This window comes from Heterodontus francisci, chromosome 29 (genome assembly GCF_036365525.1).
Source record: "Heterodontus francisci isolate sHetFra1 chromosome 29, sHetFra1.hap1, whole genome shotgun sequence".
NCBI lineage: Eukaryota > Metazoa > Chordata > Chondrichthyes > Heterodontiformes > Heterodontidae > Heterodontus > Heterodontus francisci.
The window spans coordinates 31,696,849-31,715,795 of record NC_090399.1 but is presented as its reverse complement, the minus strand read 5'-3'; the positions used below and the strand labels follow the sequence as shown (position 1 = coordinate 31,715,795).

The 18,947-nt window shown below is 45.0% G+C and overlaps 1 protein-coding gene across 2 annotated transcripts in view; it reads right to left on the bottom strand.

The window, feature by feature from the left end:
• LOC137346241 (complement C3-like) overlaps window positions 1-9,972 on the bottom strand; it is a 72,718-nt gene extending 62,746 nt beyond the window's left edge. Inside the window, exons 1-4 of one of the 2 annotated variants that reach the window (XM_068009686.1) lie at window positions 9,860-9,972; window positions 7,404-7,605; window positions 4,298-4,475; window positions 223-293 (exon numbers count right to left, since the gene is read on the bottom strand). In XM_068009686.1, coding sequence (XP_067865787.1) covers window positions 223-293; window positions 4,298-4,475; window positions 7,404-7,605; window positions 9,860-9,924 — 516 coding nt within the window. In that variant the 5' untranslated portion in view covers window positions 9,925-9,972. The remainder of the gene's footprint in view (window positions 1-222; window positions 294-4,297; window positions 4,476-7,403; window positions 7,606-9,859) is intronic. The other variant, XM_068009684.1, reaches the window with a different exon arrangement.
• Between the last annotated feature and the right edge of the window lie 8,975 nt (window positions 9,973-18,947).

The following is an 18,947-nucleotide window of genomic DNA, read 5'->3' as shown; positions in this document are numbered from 1 at the left end:
GTATATTGATAAACATGTTTCTGATCATTTGCAACATAGTTATAATCGACAAGAAGGGCATTTATTGGGAGATAGGCTCTGCTTCAAAAATCTATATATAGAATATATGTACATACACATATATATATATATATATATATATATATACAGTAATTGGGTTGAGTATGGAACTAAACAGTTAAGATGAGCACCAAGAAAGAACAGATTAACGCCATCACTTACCAATACTTCCACTGTAACTGTGCAATTTATGGGATCCAACTCTTGATCAAGAGTAAAGATTTGGTATCGTACTGAAAACAAAAAACAAATGTAATCAAAAATCATTTTGAATGATTACTACTTTTAAATGAAATGGTTAAGATCAATGGATGCATTGACAAAACTTTCCAATCCAAGAACGTCATAGTTCTGTGCAGAAACACTACAACCCCCTCGGAGAAGCCTAAAATTTATTTGCTCGCCCATCTGAAAACTTTGTTGTCTTAATGGTAGTACCCTTGCCTCTGAAGTCGAGGGTTGTGGGTTTATGTCCCATCTCAGATAATTCAGAACACAGTCGAGGCTGGCACTTCAGTGCAGTACTGAAGGAGCATTGCACTGTTGGACATACCATCTTTCACTAAACTGAGCCCCTGTCTGCTCTCTTAGGTGGATGTTAAAGATCACATGTGTTATCTGGAAGAAAAGCAGGGTAGGTGTCCTGGCCAATGTATATTTCTCAATCAACCTTGCTGGAACAGTTTATCTGGTTGTTATCGTATAGATGTTTATGGTATTTTGGCAGGTGTAAATTGACTGCCATGTTTCCTATATTATAATAGTGACCATGCTTCAAACAGTATTTCATTGGCTGTAAAGTGCTTTGGAATATCCTACGGTCATGACAGGAGCTAAATAAAAAGAAGCCTTTCTAATTTTTATCCATAAAACCCATTTGCCCAATCAGCATTGTAGTGGCAATTACAACTTTAGCAGAGGAAGGCTGGATTACAGTAATGAAGATCCTGTCAACAGAGTTATTCCCAAGTGATCAACTTCCTAATTCCTTAATAACTTTTGGCAAGAGAAGCACGTTTTATGTTCAGTGGGATATCAAATTTGAGAATCCAACCTCCCGATATTCCCATTGCTATTGTTTATCTGCAGTCCAAAACTTTGCAATATGCCCCACACTTCCAGCGTGCAGTTCAACTCTGAGACATGGGGTAGAAAAATGCGACAGGGCTTATCTTAAACTGACTTGCCAGGCAGAAATCCCGTAGGATCGAGTGGAGCGTCAGCTTCACTCTGCCCAATATTATTCTCCACTGACTTCAATGGAATGTAACATCAAACAGGGAGTAAAACCAGTATCGCATCCGATCCCATGGGTTCCCCAACAGGGCGGTTAGGCTACATGCCCCTGACATGACAGAAATGGGAATTGCAATATGCAAGCCACATCAAAGAAACTAATCCTTCATTATTTGGTCTCAGAAAAGGTTGAAACCCAACTGAACTCCAAGGCGAAGTTATGATGACCCTTTGCTATCTAGTTAAACTAAGGTCTTGCTTCACTCGTCCTCCAGAATTATAGAATGACACAACACAGAAGGATGCTATTCGGCCCATCATACCTATGCTGTCTCTTTGGTGGAGTTATCCTATTAGTCCAATTCCCCTGCCCTTTCCCCATAGCCCTGCAAATTTTTCTCCTCCATGTATTTATCCGATACCCTTTGGAAAGTTACTGTTGAATCTACGTCCACTGCACTTTCAGGCAAGGCATTCCAGATCAAAGAACAAAGAACAAAGAACAAAGAACAGGACAGCACAGGAACAGGCCATTCGGCCCTCCAAGCCTGCGCCTAAACTAAAACCTTCTGCACTTCCGGGGACCTTATCCCTCTATTCCCTTCCTATTCATGTATTTGTCAAGATGCTTCTTAAATGTCGCTATCGGACCTGCTTCCACCACCTCCCCCGGCAGCAAGTTCCAGGCACTCACCACCCTCTGTGTAAAGAACTTGCCTCGCACATCCCCTCTAAACTTTGCCCCTCGCACCTTAAACCTATGTCCCCTAGTAACTGACTCTTCCACCCTGGGAAAAAGCTTCTGACTATCCACTCTGTCCATGCCGCTCATAACTTTGTAAACCTCTATCATGTCACCCCTCCACCTCCGTCGTTCCAGTGAAAACAATCCGAGTTTATTCAACCTCTCCTCATCGCTAATGTCCTCCAGACCAGGCAACATCCTGGTAAACCTCTTCTGTACCCTCTCCAAAGCCTCCACATCCTTCTGGTAGTGTGGCGACCAGAATTGCATGCAATATTCTAAGTGTGGCCTAACTAAATTTCTGTGCAGCTGCAGCATGACTTGCCAATTTTTATACTCTATGCCCCGACCGATGAAGGCAAGCATGCCGTATGCCTTCTTGACTACCTTATCCACCTGCGTTGCCACTTGACCTGTGGACCTGTACGCCCAGATCTCTCTGCCTGTCAATACTCCTAAGGGTTCTGTCATTTACTGTATACGTCCCACCTGCATTAGACCTTCCAAAATGCATTACCTCACATTTGTCCAGATTCAACTCCATCTGCCATTTCTCCGCCCAAGTCAACTGATCTATATCCTGCTGTATCCTTTGACAATCCTCATCACTATCCGCAACTCCGCCAACCTTTGTGTCGTCCGCAAACTTACTAATCAGACCAGCTACATTTTCCTCCAAATCATTTATATATACTACAAACAGCAAAGGTCCCAGCACTGATCCCTGTGGAACACCACTAGTCACATCCCTCCATTCAGAAAAGCACTCTTCCACTGCTACCCTCTGTCTTCTATGACCGAGCCAGTTCTGTATCCATCTGGCCAGGTGTGTGAGTGCTGGCCACCGCTCGGAAGATCGCGGCCCGAAGGTCGATCACTGTTGATTTAATTTAAATATGTTAATCCGGGTCCCATCACTCAGCCGAGGGTCGGGGGGCGGGGGGGGGGGGTGGTGGGGGCGGTGGCGGTGTTGTCATCACAGAGCCTCGCCGCCGCCGGTAAGACAGGGCATGGCACTCTCAGCATCAGGCTCCTTGGCGGGCTACCGCTGGAACGATCTTCCAGCCCCCCTGCCATGGAGCCCGATCTTGGGAGCTCAATAAATTCCTGGCCAGAGTGGGGGATCGGGGGATGAATACATAGAAAGGGGAGAGGGGGATGGGCACACAGAGAGGGGAGAGGGGAATGGGCACACAGAAAGGGGAGAGGGGGATGTACACACAGAGAGGGGAGAGAGGGATGGACATAGAGAGGAGGAGAGAGAGAGATCACGATCAGTCTTGACAGATGGACATCTATCTGAATTCACTGCATCACTACATCAAGTGTGCAGGTAGACATTGACTACTTGTGCAAGCAAAAACAATACCAGGTGTCTCACTAAATAGAGAGAAATGTATTTTAAATTAGACTGTGTTTTGATGGTATTAGGTTGGCTACACACTTTGTATAAAGATTAATTGCCTCATGTCCCTGGTCAATAATTTTGTCAAATGTCCGTGGTGCAACATATTTGTGTCTATCCCTGGACATCATAGCACTCATGTTTGAGACGGAATCCAGATCATAACAACTCACTGCATAAAAAAAAAATTCTCCTCATCTCCCCTTGGTTACATTTGCCAATTATCTTAAAGAAAACTCTCATGTATAATAGTGAGCAGTAACACTGAACATATTGGGGCATGAATTTGCCTGCACTCTTATCAATGAAAGACAATGAGACTTGCTTGGTTGTGATATGTTCACAGGCAATCAATTGACCTAAAAGACGTCCTAACACTGAAATGAATATTTTGCAGGCTTATGTAGATGGTGACGGCGGCATAGTGGTAATGTCACTGAGCTAGTATTCTTGAGGCCCAGGCTAATGCCCTGGGGGGGCCTGGGTTCAAATCCCACCACAACAGCTGGTGGAATTTAAATTCAGTTAATTAACAAAACTCTGGAACTGAGAGTTAATTTAAGTAATGCTGCCATGAAATTATCATCACTTGTTGTTTAAAAAAAAATCTTGTTCACTCATGTTGTTCAGGGAATGAAATCTGTTGTCCCTGCCCGTTCTGGTCCACATGTGACTCCAGACCCACAACAATGTGGTTATCTCTTAACTGCGCTCTGAAATGGTTGTCAAGGCAATTAGGGATGGGCAACAAATGCTGGCCTTGCCAGCGACGCCCACATCCCATGAAAGAATAAAAAAAGCTAAGACAATTACACCTGAAGCTGTCTATTTGGTGTGGTCTAATTATTTACCAGTTTCATCAGGTGTATAAATTGGTTTATCAGTCACGATATAAATGAAGTAGGGTCTTGATGCCAGGCGGATCGGAGCCTTACTGGTCACGTTAAACGGAGCTGAGATTTCAGCTACAAGAATTACATGCTGCGCTTCACGGGCAAAGTTCAAATGGCTTGTCTTTTCTGGAAGTACCTGTGAAATTAAAGTTTCATGGGTTACTGCTGGGAGTGTTTGCTTTCAACTGACAATACACCAGTTCACAACAACAGTGTGCATTTATTTCAGAAAATTAAGTGACACTGAGACTAAGAAGGAGATATTAGGCCAGGTGAACAAAAGCCAGGGTCAAAATGGTAGGTTTTAAGGAACAGTTTAAAGGAGGAGGCTCAAGCAGAGAGGTTTAGGGAGGGAATTCCAGAGCTTATGAGGTGAAGTGACAAGATGGTGCATTAACAGAATAAGTGTATTGCATCAATAGTTCCCTATAAAGCTGAGGACAGATTAAAGATAAAGAGGCCCATTTGATCAGAAATCTATCATGCAATTGCAGATGAACTCAAGAGGTGATGTGAAAGTGACTGCCCTTGACATCAAGGCAGCATTTGACCGAGTACGGCATCAAGGAGCCTTAGCAAAACTGGAGTACATGGGAATCAGGGGGAAACCTCTCCACTGGTTAGAGTCGTACCTATCGCAAAGGAAGATGGTTGTGGTTGTTGGAGGTCAATCACCTCAGCTCCAGGACATCACTGCAGGAGTTCCTCAGGGTAGTGTCCTAGGCCCAACCATCTTCAGCTGCTTCATCAATGACCTTCCCTCCTTCAATCATAAGGTCAGAAGTGTGGATGTTCTCTGATGATTGCACAATGTTCAGCACCATCCACGACTCCTCAGATACTGAAGCAGTCCGTGTAGAAATGCAGCAAGACCTGGACAACATCCAGGCTTGGGCTGATAAGTGACAAGTAACATTTGCGCCACACAAGTGCCAGGCATTGACCATCTCTCACAAGGGAGAATCTAACCATCTCCCCTTGACATTCAATGACTTTATGATCACTGAATCACTATGAACATCCTGGGGGTTACCATTGACCAGAAACTGAACTGGAGTAGCCATATAAATACCGTGACTACAAGAATAGGTCAGAGGCTAGGAATCCTGTGGCAATTAACTCACTTCCTGACTCCCCAAAGCCTGTCCACCATCTACAAGGCATAAGTCAGGGGTGTGATGGAATACTCTCCACTTGGCTGGATGGGTGCACTCAAGAAGCTCAACACCATCCAGGACAAAGCAGCCTATTTGATTGGCACCCCATTCACCAACTTAAACATTCACTCCCTCCACCACTGATGCACAGTGCCAGCAGTGTGTACCATCTACAAGATGCACTGCAGCAATGCACCAAGGCTCCTTAGACAGCACGTTCCAAACTGGTAATCTTTACCACCTAGAAGGATAAGGGCAGCAGATGCATGGGAACCACTATCTGCAAGTTCCCCTGCAAGCCACACACCATCCTGAATTAGAACTTTATCGCTGTTCCTTCACCGTCGCTGGGTCAAAATCCTGGAAACCCCTTCCTAACAGCACTGTGGGTATACCTACCCCACATGGACTGCAGTGTCTCAAGGAGGCAGCTCACCACCGCCTTCTCAAGACAATTAGAGATGGGCAATAAATGTTGTCCTACCCATTGATGCCCACATCACATGAATGAATTTTTTGAAAAAGTCCATCAGAATGAACAGTTACATAGTTGCTCTAATTCCCATATTTTGTCGGTACGAGATTCAATTATGTTAATACAATCTCCTATTCGACTGACACTAAAAAGCAGAGTGGTCTCACTTGGCCTCAGGAAAATATCCTTGAGTCCAGTGAATCACAGAAGACTCTAGCCAATCATATATTTGGTGAAGATATCTGTTATTTAATTCTGTCATATGGCCCATTGGGGAAATCATAAATGATTGCGAAGGGAATGTTTTGATAAATATCAAAGATTCACACATGGGTGTGAAATTAATTGTGCAAGGACGCAAAAATGGTGGTATTGCATCTGCAGCCTGTTATTCACCTTAACCGATATTCAATTTTAACCTAACCTGCTTGTCGGGCAACTGACAAAGATTGGGGGCAACTTAGAATTAATCCCCCTCCTCCCAATTTCATTCTGCATTGAGGATTAATACCAAGTGGGTGTTTCACCAACCTTCCATCAGAGCTCATGGGATTCCCACCCGACAAGTTAGTTTAAAGTGACCCTATGGAACTGAATATCAGAACCGGGCATATAACGGGTGGCCAAGTCGATACTATGCACTGTCCAAGATGAATTTTTACCCTGTACTCTCTGAAACATTGGACATGTGGCTGTATAACAAGCTGAGTGGACATAGCAACAAATGATGCAAAGACAGAAGAGATCAGAGGACAATCCATTCCTATCAGACAGACACAGTTGATGATTGATGTTAGAAGCAGAGAGTGAGAGGCACTCCTGATAATTGCAGCATCCAGTTGCACCGGGGCAAGCACTGGCCTGTAAGACTGACCATTCATTTTATTTAATTATTTCTAACAGTCGCATGATTAGTTTGCTAAAACATGAGAATCTGCTAGGTCTTTGGGGGCTAAAAGGATTATATTGTGAGGACTGGTTGCGTCGACAAGGCTTGTATTCCCTCGAGTGCAGAAGATGAAGGGATGATCTAATTGAGGTGTTTAAGATGTTTAAAGGATTTGATAGGGTAGATAGAGAGAAATTATTTCCTCTTGTGGGAGGGGAGTCCAGAACAAGGGGTAAAACTTAAAATGTAGAGCTAGGCTGTTCAGGGGTGATGTCAGGAAGCATTTATTCACAGAAAGGGAAATTTGGGACTCTCTCCCCCAAAAAGCTGTTGAAGCTTAAAGGTCAATTGGAAATTTCAAAACTGCAATTGATATATTTTTGTCAGGCGAGCGCATTAAGGGTTAAAGAATCAAAGCGGGTAGATGGAATTAAAATACAGATCAGCCGTGATCTAATTGAATGGCAGAGGAGGCTCGAGGGGCTGAATGGTCTCCTCCTGCTCCTGTGAAATTCCGGCCAAAATTTTCAACAAATGAGTTACCTGCACAAGGATTACTTTGGTGAAATTGTTCATCTGGTTCAGTACGACTGTATAATTCTGGGACATTATTATATCCGGTGCATCCCCCATTTGTTCCTTAAAGTAGACGGTGATGGCAACACTTGTGACGGCCTCAAATACTTGAACAGTGATAGTCTCATCCATGCCAACGTGAACAACATTGGGAGCAGTGATCAAATATCTGGGAAAACATACACGTCACAGTATTTCGGAAATCCACATTTCAATGCATCAGCCACATAGCAGCTTCACCCCCCGCTTCTCTCAAAATATTTCATTTCGCCTGACTTATCGAATCCTCGCCCCTGAACTAAGCTGAAGTAAACCCCATTTGCATACTCAGGTGGACGTAAAAGATCCCACGGCACAATTCTGGCCACTTGCGCATTCCCAATTTTAATTGCTCCTCTCGAGCTGGCCGTGCTCTAAGCTCTGGCATTTCTTCTTTAAACCTCTCGGCCTCTCTACCCCTCTTTCCTCCTTTAAGACACTCCTTAAAACCAACCTCTTTGATCAAGCTTTTGGCCATTTGCCCTAATATCCCCATATTTGGCTCAGTGTCAAATTTTGTTTGATAATGTTCCTGTGAAGTAGAGGCCTGCTTTAAGTCGGGAAAAGGAACCCGACCCGAACCCGACCAAACCACAGCGGACCTGAGCCCGACCCGGCCCGAGTCCCTCCGACTTTGCCCCGAGCCCGACCCGACCCGAACCCGCCACTACTCGACCCGACCCGAGCTCGACCTGACCATCACTTTACTTACCTTCCCACTGGGAAGCTCCACCGAGCTGCAGCGCATGTGCGATGATGTCATAATGACATCATCGCGCACTGCGCAGACTCAGTTTCTTCCCGGACTCCCAGCTCAGGTAAGTTTTTTTAATTTCAATACTTACCGGCAGAGCACTTACCGTGTGTGTCCGGCCCGGCCCGGTCCGACCTGACTCAACCTGGACTCGGCCCGACCCGACCCGAGCCCGAAAGCCGGTCCCAGAAGATGGGCCTGACCCAACCCGAACCCGAGACATGTCATCGGGTCCCGTCGGGTTCGGGTTGGGGTAGCAGGCCTCGACTGTGAAGTGCCTTGGGATGTTTTGTTACATTAAAGGCACCATCTAAATGCAGGCTGTTGTTGTTATTGCTATTTTGAAAAGAACAGGGGAATATCCTGGTCAATATTTATCCCTCAACCTATCTCTTTGGAAGAAATTTTCCTTTTCAAGTATTTATCCAGTTCCCATTTGCAAGTTATGATTGAATTTACTTCCACCGCCCTTTCAGGCAGTGCATTCCAGATCACAACAACTGGCTGTGTAAAAAAAAGTCCTCCTCATCTCTCCCTCTGATTCCTTTGCCAAATATTATGGATATGAAGCTACATACCCAAGAAGAAAAGAGTAAGCCACTTTGTAAATACGGAAGTGTAGTCACTGTTGTAATGTAGGAAATGCCAGAGCCTATTTACGCACAGCAAGCTCCCACAAGCAGCAATAGCAGACGGATCAGATAATCTGTTTTAGTGATGGATTGAAGGATAAATATTGGCCAGGATACCTGGGAGAACTTGCTCATCTTCCAAATAGTGACATGGGATCTTTTACATCAACCTGAGAGAGAAGCACCTCTAATAGCGCAGTCGCATGGAAACACTGGAACTGGAGTAGGCCATTCAGCCCTTCAACACTGTTCCATCATTCAATCTGACTATTATGTAAAAAGGATACAGAGGCACTTGTGAATATGCAAGACATATTTACGAGGAGGATACCTAAACTGAGAGTTTATACCCATTAAGAAAGATTGATTAGGCTGGGGCTCTTTTCTTTAGAAAAGAGAACACTGAGGGGTGAACTAATAAAGGTCCTTAAGATTATGAAAGGGTTTCGATAGGGTAGACATAGAGAATATGTTTCCACTTGTGGGGGAAACCAGAACCAGGAGCCATAAGTATAATAGTCACTAAAAATCCAGTAGGGAATTCAGGAAAAGCTTCTTTATCCAGAGAGCGGTGAGAATGAATTACTCACTACCGCGGGGAGTAGTTGAGGTGAGCATGAGGGAGAAAGGAATAGAAGGATATGCTAATATGGTGAGATGAAGAGTAGTGGGAGGAGGCTCGTGTGGAGCTGAAACACCAGAATAGGCCAGTTGGGCCGAATGGCCTGTTTGTGTGCTGCAAATTCTAAGTAATTCTCTGTATCTCAACTCCATTTTGTCCATGATTGAGAGCATCAGCAGGGAAGCAAATGTACATCATTTTCTTTCTGAAAAGAAATGTTTAAAACGTTAACTAAATCGTACCATGAGTGTGATGGGTACAAGGCCACTGCTCGAATTATTATCGAAACCCTTAACAGATTGTGCACCCTGTCAAATTGTCAAACGTTATTTTACAGAGGCTTTGCTTAGCTCAAGTAACTAAAGTTGATACTTACGAAGGTTTTTGCTCAGTAAGAGGCAGGAACAAACAGGCAAAGAGCAATATCACCAGCGGCCCCATAACTGAATAAGCGTCCGGTTAAACTGGATCAAAGATGGAAGTGAGCCCATGGACTGTGGGCTTTGATGGTCAATATTGACGGTGAGTTACTCATTAATTGTACACTAGTATGAAGTCTTATTGTCTTTAAATATACTGTTGCTGAATATCCAGAAGATTTTGGATCTTAATCATCTGCAATCTTGTTTTGAGTGGAATCTTTGCACACAAAAGCCCTTCCTAGAAAGCAAAACTCTCGGGGTAATTTTAACCTAATTTGCCGGATTCAGGGTAACATTGGGTAGTCAGGAAACCGTTGGAACCCTCGCCTACAATGAACAACAACAACGTGCATTTATATAGCACCTTTAATGTAGCAAAACATCCCAAAGTGCTTCACAGGAGTGTAAATCAGACAAAACTTGACACCGAGTCATGTCAGGAGATACTAGGTCAGGTGACCAAAAGCTTGGTCAAAGAGGTAAATTTTAAGGAGAGCCTGAGGAGTAAGAGGTAGAGTGAGAGAGAGAGGTTTATGGAGGGAATTACAGAGCTTAGGGCCCAGGTAACTGAAGGCACGGCCGTTGATAGTGGAGTGATTAAAATCCAGGATGATCAAAAGGACAGAATTAGAGGAGTGCAGAGATCTTGGAGGGCTGTGGGGCTGGAGGAGATTACAGAGATAGGGAGGGGTGAGGCCAGGGAGGGATTCGAAAGCAAGGATGTGAATTTTAAATTTGGGGCATTGCTCCACAGCTACTGAAATCCTGTCCCATTAGTTGAACTCTAATGTAAAAGAACAAGTAGGTGGGCGGCTTAACAATACTGGAAACAGCACTGTAATGCATTCCAATTCCAACACTGTCAGCAGGTCCAAGTACTCCTGAAAACCCCTCACCCCCTTGGTTAATATGCAACAAAGTCCTTCCAAAGCTAAAACTGATCATCAGAAGCAGGTTTATTTTGGCACGGAGCTTTGAGATAAGCCAGAAGCAGTCACATGGTTTCCCCTCCAAACAAATAAACTGTCAATAAATAATATAATTAATAAAAGCCCATCCATAGTTTAGAGTCATCGAGTCATACAGTTATACAGCACAAAAACAGGCCCATCATGTCCATGCCGGCCATCAAGCCCCTATCTATTCTAATCCCAAGTTTTCAACTTGTCACATTTTATAAGGAAGATTTTAGACAGCTATAAGAGAACTTACCGTCTGCTCAACTCTGGTGCCTGAATCTTTTGAATGAGGCATTGAACCGGGGCCCTGACTGCCCTTTCAGGTGGATGGAAAATATCCCATGGCTACCATTTCAAAGAACAGCGTGGATGAACATTGCTTAAAAAAAAGGGTTATCTCTTCATTCTCGCATTGCTGTTTGTGAGATATTGCTCTGCACGATCTGGCTGACGTGAAACCCTAAATTACAACAGTGACTACGCTTCAAAAGTACAGCATTGACTGTAAAGCACTTTGGGACCTCCTGAAGTGGTCAAAGATCCTATACAAATGCAAGCCATTCTCTTTATGAATCTGAATCCAGTGGCGAGTCAATAAAATGCTCAGTGAAATGGGTTCCTGAACCCCGAAGCAAATGCAAGTCGGTGCAAGAGCTACACGACTGAGCAATACTCAGCATCTTGTAACATCAGGGGTGATTTTAACTGTGGGTGATAATGTGACAGGGACTATAGTGAATTTGCCCTCATTAAACTCTTCAGCCAGTTTCCCCTTGCATTGATCTCAATGTAAATTAAAATCAGCTTTAGTGCGGAGTGGGTGTCTAATTCAATATGGTCCATTTTACACAGAGCTCAAAGTTAAAACTAATCTCAAAGTGTTTGATATTCTGAACACTGAGAGGATTGGCTACAGCGAGGGTACCATGCAGAAGGGAAGATGAGGTTGCTGGACTGTGTGATAAGAGAATGATAATTTCAAGAGTTGACAAGAGTGGGAAAAAAGATAGCTCAAGATTTCCGTGATTCATCCCTTTCACACAAAGAGTTAGATCTCGACTTTATGCAGTCGTATAAAACTGGTGAGGCACAGCAATGTGGGTTTTATTCATACATCATCATGAATGGACAGTGGCTTCAGCTTGGGCTGATAGGTGCCAGGCAATAACTATCTCCAACAAGAGCAGGTCAGAGGCTGGGAATTCAGCAATAAAAACAAAAAGTGCTGGAAATACTCAGCAGGTCTGGCAGCATCCGTGGAGAGAGAAGCAAAGTTAACGTTTCAGATGAAAGATCACAGACCTGAAACGTTTAATTTGCTTCTCTGTCCACAGATGCTGCCAGATCCGCTGAGTATTTCAGGCAATTTTTGTTTTTATTTCAGATTTAGCCATCTGCAGTATTTGGCTTTTATTATGCTGGTAATCCTGCAGCGAGTAACTCACCTCCTGATTACCTGAAGCCCGTCCACCATCTACAAGGCACAAGTCAGGAGTGTGATGGAATACTCTGCACTTGCCTGGATGGGTGCAGCTCCAAAAACACTCAGGAAACTCAACATCATCCAGGACAAAGCAACCTATTTGATTGGTACCCTATCCACCAGCTTAAACATTCACTCCCTTCACCAATGGCACACAGTAGCAGCAGCGTGTACCCTCCACAAGATGCACTGAAACAACTCGTCAAGTCTCCTTCGACAGCACCTTCTGAACCTGCAACCTCTACCAACTAGAAGAACAAGGGCAGCAGATGCATGAAAACACCATCACCTGCAAGTTTCCTTCCTGACTGGGAACTATATTGCCTTTCCTTCACTGTCACTGGGTGAAAATCCTGGAACTCCCTCCATCACCACACTGTGGGTGTATCTACACCACATGGACTGCAACAGTTCAAGAAGGCAGCTCACCATCACCCTCTCAAGATGGGCAATTAATGCTGACCTTGCCAGTGAAATGCATATCTGGTGAAAGAATTTTTAAAAATTAGCAAAGAGGCTCGTGATATGGGGATGCAGGATGCAGTCAGCCACCAGGTGGCAGTTGGGTGCTTTGTTTGTCTCCCGTGTTGTATAAGCAACTAAAACAACAATAACTTATATTTTTCAAGCGCCCTTCACGTCGGAAAATGGCTCAAGGCACTTCACAAGCCGCATAATCAAACAAGATTTGACAAGGGGCCAAAGAAGTTGATTTTAGGCCAGGAGTTGGGGAAACTGAAAGCTTCGACAAGGTGGTAGGTTTTAAGGAGGGTGTTAAAGGAGGAAAGTGAAGTTGAGGTGGAGAGGTTTAGGGAGGGGATTCCAAGCCTAAAGATACGATCACCAATGGTGGGGAGGAAGAATGGGGAATGTACAATAGGCCCGAAATGGAGGAACACAAGTTCTGGGAGGTTTGTGGCGTTGAAGGAGATTACAGAAAACGTGAGGGTCGAGGCTGTGGAGGGATGAGGATTTTAATGCGAGGATGAAGACTTTAAATTCGAAGCGTTGCTGATCCAGGTGCCAATGTAGATCAGTGAGCACAGGGGGTGATGGGTGAAAGGGTGTTAGTGTGCGCTAAGATACAGGCAGCAGAGTTTTGGATGAGCTGAAGTTTATGGAGGATAGAATGTGGGAGGCCATGCAGGGGTGCATTGCAATAGTTGAGTCTAGAGGTAAGAAAGGCATGGATGAGGGTTTCAGCAGCAGATGTGCAGAGGCAGGGATGGAGTTGGGTGATATTACAGAGGTGGAAGCGGGTGGTCTTGTGATGGAGAGATTAGGTGATCTGAAGCTCAGATCCGGGTTAAATAGCGTGCCAAGGTTCGAACAGTTTGTTTTAGCCTCTGACTGTGGCCAAGGAAGGGATTGGAATCGATAAATAGTGAAGGACGTTGTCGTGAGGACGAAGACAATGACTTTGGACTTTCCAATGTTTAATCAGAGGAAATTGCAGCTTAATCAGGACTGGATGTCGGACCAAGCAGTCTGACAATTTACAGAGAGTGGTCAAAAGTGAAACTGCAAGAGAATGTTGAAGCTACACGACTGAGCAATACTCAGCATCTTGTAACATCAGGGGTAATTTTAACTATGGGTGATAATGTGACAGGGACTATAGTGAATTTGCCCTCAAGAAACTCCTCAGCCAGGTTCCCCTTGCATTGACGTCAATGGAAATTAAAATCAGCTTTAGTGCAGAGTGGGTGTCTAATTCAATATGGTTCATTTTACACAGAGCCCAAAGTTAAAACTAATCTCAAAGTGTTTGCTATATTCTGAACACTGAGAGGATTGGCTACAGCGAGGGTACCATGCAGAAGGAAAGACTGTGTGATAAGAGACAGATAATTTCAAGAGTTGACAAGAGTGGGAAAAAGATAGCTGAAGATTTCTGTGACTCATCCCTTTCACACAAAGAGTTCGATCTTGACTTGATGCAATTATATAAAATTGATGAGGGAGCGCATTGTGGATTTTAATCATACTACATCACTGGACAGCGGCGATTGCAGCAAATAGGACTGCAATATGGGACTATAGGATGGCCCTCGGCCAGCAGGTGGCACTCAGGTGCTTTATTTGTGTCTGCTGGATTCACAACTGAAACAACAACAACTTGCATTTATAAAGCACCTTTAACAGAGGAAAACTTCCCAAGGCGTTTCACAAGGCACAATGTGCAGCACCATTCGCGACTCGTCAGATACTGAAGCAGTCTGTGTAGAAATGCAGCAAGACCTGGACAATATCCAGGCTTGGCTGATAAGTGATAAGTAACATTCGTGCCACACAAGTACCAGGCAATGACCATCTCCAACAAGAGAGAATCTAACCATCTTCCCTCGACATTCAATGGCATTACCATCGCTGAATCCCCCACTATCTACATTTTGGGGGTTACCATTGCAGTCTGCTTGAGTGGCAGCCCATCCACCACATTAAACATTCAGTCCCTCCACCACTGATACACAGTGGCAGCAGTGTGTACCATCGACAAGATTCACTGCAGCAACTCACCAAGGCTCCTTCGACAGCATCTTTCAAACTCACAACCTCTACCAACTAGAAGGACAAGGGCAGCATACGCATGGGAACACCACCACCTGCAAGTTCCCCTTCAAGTCACACACCATCCCGGCTTGGAACTATATCGCTTGTTCCTTCACTGTCGCTGGGTCAAAATCCTGAAACTCCCTCCCTGGCAGAACTGTTGGCTTACCTACATCCCCTGGACTGTAATGGCTCACCACCACCTTCTCAAGGACAATTCGGGATGGAAAATAAATGGCAATGACATCCCACGAATGAATCAAAAAAAAGCTTAGCTCGGGGTGAAATTGTGCGCTGGGGGCGCCAACGGTCTGGTTCGGGCTCAGGCAATGGCCAGGGAATGGAATCGGTGGCAAAGGAACAGAGTTTTGCTCTTCTCAATATTTACTTGGAGGAAATTGCAGCTAAATCAGGACTGGATGTCGGACAAGGAGAGGATTGAGAGAGATCGAAAGTGCAACTTCCCCATCTACTGGAGACAGTTAGATCACAAGCCAAAAAAGAAATATGAGTAAGTACAATAACATGAGTAGATGGGAGTGAGAGTCAAGACACCGTCCCAACTCTGTGTCCAAACATTGTGTTCACCCTCTTCCTGCAGTGATAGAAATGGGAAAGATGATCAGAACCAAACACATGCAAGTCCGTAACTAACTCGCCAACTCTGAGAAATAGCTCAATCGCATATAGATTTATTGATGAGCATGAGTCAAAATTATTGCCCGTTGTTCCTAAAAGGACAGATGCACAGGCTATTGGCCTGACTGCTGATGTGCACAGCAAAGATCACTGTACTGTGAAACATTATGCTGATGGCACTCAAATGTAGCACTCTCACCTCTGAGTCAAGAGGTCATGGGTTCAAGTCCTGCTCCAGGGGGCTCAAGTACAAACTCAATGCTGACACTCCAGTGTAGTACTGAGGGAATGCTGCACTGCTTGAGGTGCCATCCTTAGGCTGGTGCATTAACCAAAGGCCCCATCTGCCCTCTCAGGTGGATATAGAAGATGCCATGGCCCTATTTGGAAGAAGAGTAGGGGAGTCCTGGCCAATGTTTATCACTCAAGCATTATCACCAGAACGGATTCTAGACATTCTTTCTTTGGCCTCCTTATCTCGAGAGACAATGGGTAAGCGCCTGGAGGTGGTCAGTGGTGTGTGGAGCAGCGCCTGGAGTGGCTATAAAGGCCAATTCTAGAGTGACAGGCTCTTCCACAGGTGCTGCAGAAAAATTTGATTGTTGGGGCTGTTACACAGTTGGCTCTTCCCTTGCGCCTCTGTCTTTTTTCCTGCCAACTGCTAAGTCTCTTCGACTCGCCACACTTTAGCCCCGTCTTTATGGCTGTCTGCCAGCTCTGGCGAACGCTGGCAACTGACTCCCACAACTTGTGATCAATGTCACAGGACTTCATGTCGCGTTTGCAGACGTCTTTGAAGCGGAGACATGGACGGCCGGTGGGTCTGATACCAGTGATGAGCTCACTGTACAATGTGTCTTTGGGGATCCTGCCATCTTCCATGCGGCTCACATGGCCAAGCCATCTCAAGCGCCGCTGACTCAGTAGTGTGTATACGCTGGGGATGTTGGCCGCCTCGAGGACTTCTGTGTTGGAGATACGGTCCTGCCACCTGATGCCAAGTATTCTCCGGAGGCAGCGAAAATGGAATGAATTGAGACGTCGCTCTTGGCTGACATGGGTTGTCCAGGCCTCGCTGCCATAGAGCAAGGTACTGAGGACACAGGCTTGATACACTCGGACTTTTGTGTTCCATGTCAGTGCGCCATTTTCCCACACTCTCTTGGCCAGTCTGGACATAGCAGTGGAAGCCTTTCCCATGCGCTTGTTGATTTCTGCATCTAGAGACAGGTTACTGGTGATAGTTGAGCCTAGGTAGGTGAACTCTTGAACCACTTCCAGAGCGTGGTCACCAATATTGATGGATGGAGCATTTCTGACGTCCTGCCCCATGATGTTCGTTTTCTTGAGGCTGATGGTTAGGCCAAATTCATTGCAGGCAGCCGCAAACCTGTTGATGAGACTCTGCAGGCACTCTTCAGTGTGAGATGTTAAAGCAGCATCGTCAGCAAAGAGGAGTTCCCTGATGAGGACTTTCCGTACTTTGGACTTCGCTCTTAGACGGGCAAGGTTGAACAACCTGCCCCCTGATCTTGTGTGGAGGAAAATTCCTTCTTCCGAGGACTTGAACGCATGTGAAAGCAGCAGGGAGAAGAAAATCCCAAAAAGTGTGGGTGCGAGAACACAGCCCTGTTTCACGCCACTCAGGATAGGAAAGGGCTCTGATGAGGAGCTGCCATGTTGAATTGTGCCTTTCGTATTGTCATGGAATGAGGTGATGATACTTAGTAGCTTTGGTGGACATCCGATCTTTTCTAGTAGTCTGAAGAAACCACGTCTGCTGATGAGGTCAAAGGCTTTGGTGAGATCAATGAAAGCAATGTAGAGGGGCATCTGTTGTTCGCGGCATTTCTCCTGTATCTGACAAAGGGAGAACAGCATGTCAACGGTCGATCTCTCTGCACGAAAGCCACACTGTGCCTCAGGGTAGACGCGCTCGGCCAGCTTCTGGAACCTGTTTAGAGCGACTCGAGCCAGAACTTGAGTATTGCTGTAAACAGAGACATTTTGTTGAAGCTTTTCGTCTTGCACTCATGAGGACAAATCACAAGAATACCAATGTAAGGGAAAGCAACAAATTTATACTGTATGCATACAGAATAAGTTTTTACACAGATTATCTGGCTGCTATCACTTTGCTGTTTGTGTGAGCTTGCTGTGTGCAAATTGGCTACTGCAATTGCTACAATACAGCAGTGACTATACTTCATTGGCTGTAAAGAACTTTGGGACATCCAGAGGTTGCGAAATGTGCTCTTTATATGCAGGTATTTGCTTCTATAAAGCATTTTATATCTATAAGAATTGTAACACTGCTACTCCATCTATGGCATTGTGAGAACAATTTCAAATGTCAGGTCATACATATTAGGGCTGAAGAGAACAGAACCCAAGTGGGTGTTGGGGGAGGGGATATGGGGAGGAGAAGGCAGATAGAAAGGGGAAGGGAATGGAGGGGTAGGAGAAAGGCAGAAGTGGGAGTGGAGCGGAGGAGAAAATGGAGAGGGAGAGGGTATGGAATGTGGTGATGGGTGGTGGGGGGTGTGATTGCGGAGAGGATAGGAAGAGGAGTGAAAGTAATAACCTCTCATCTCCCCTCTGGATCTTTTTCCACAGATTTTGACTTTATGACAACTGGTTATTGACCTACTCGTCGGAGGGAACAGTTTTTCTCTATCTACTCCATCAAAACCCCTCATCGTCTTCAAAATCTCCTACCCTTCTCTGTTCCAAGGGGAACAGTCCGAACTTTTTCAGGGAATAAACTTTGACTTCCAGCACCTAGTAAAGTGTGAAACCACATCCCATGGATCTTTCAAAGTTAGATTGCAAGTGGGAAAAGCCATAACATGTGGAAATGGGGTTTTGGGTTTTATAGTGGAGGGTGGGGGGTGGGGGGTTCTGAACACAACAGTGAGGATTTGGTGATGAATCTGCAGTTAGGCCACAGTTGGGGTATTGTGTGCAGTTTCAGACACCTCCATTTTCGAAATGATATGGAGGGGTGGGAGGAATGTTGACAGTAGGGACTAGCGGAATCAGATTGACCACCCTTTTACACCCTGCTCTGTTTATTACTTTTCACTGTATTAGTCTGGGCCAGGTTAAAATGAACATCTGATGTAACATATTCCAAAATTAATCCATGGTACGGAGCAACCTCTTTCTCCTTTAATGGCAGTGAACACAATGGTCACATGTTGGGACCATCCTTCTCATACAAGTCTGAACACTGGGAAGAAACATCGACACAGTCCTCTCACTTAATTTTGATGAACGAAAATAAAAGCTCTTAAAGGCTTGGGGTCTTTACTACAAAGTGTGTGTGTGGTAGCAAGGGCTGGCCAGTAAACCAACCTCTGAAAGCCTTTTGAAACACACTGAGACTGAATAAATTCGTTCTGTACT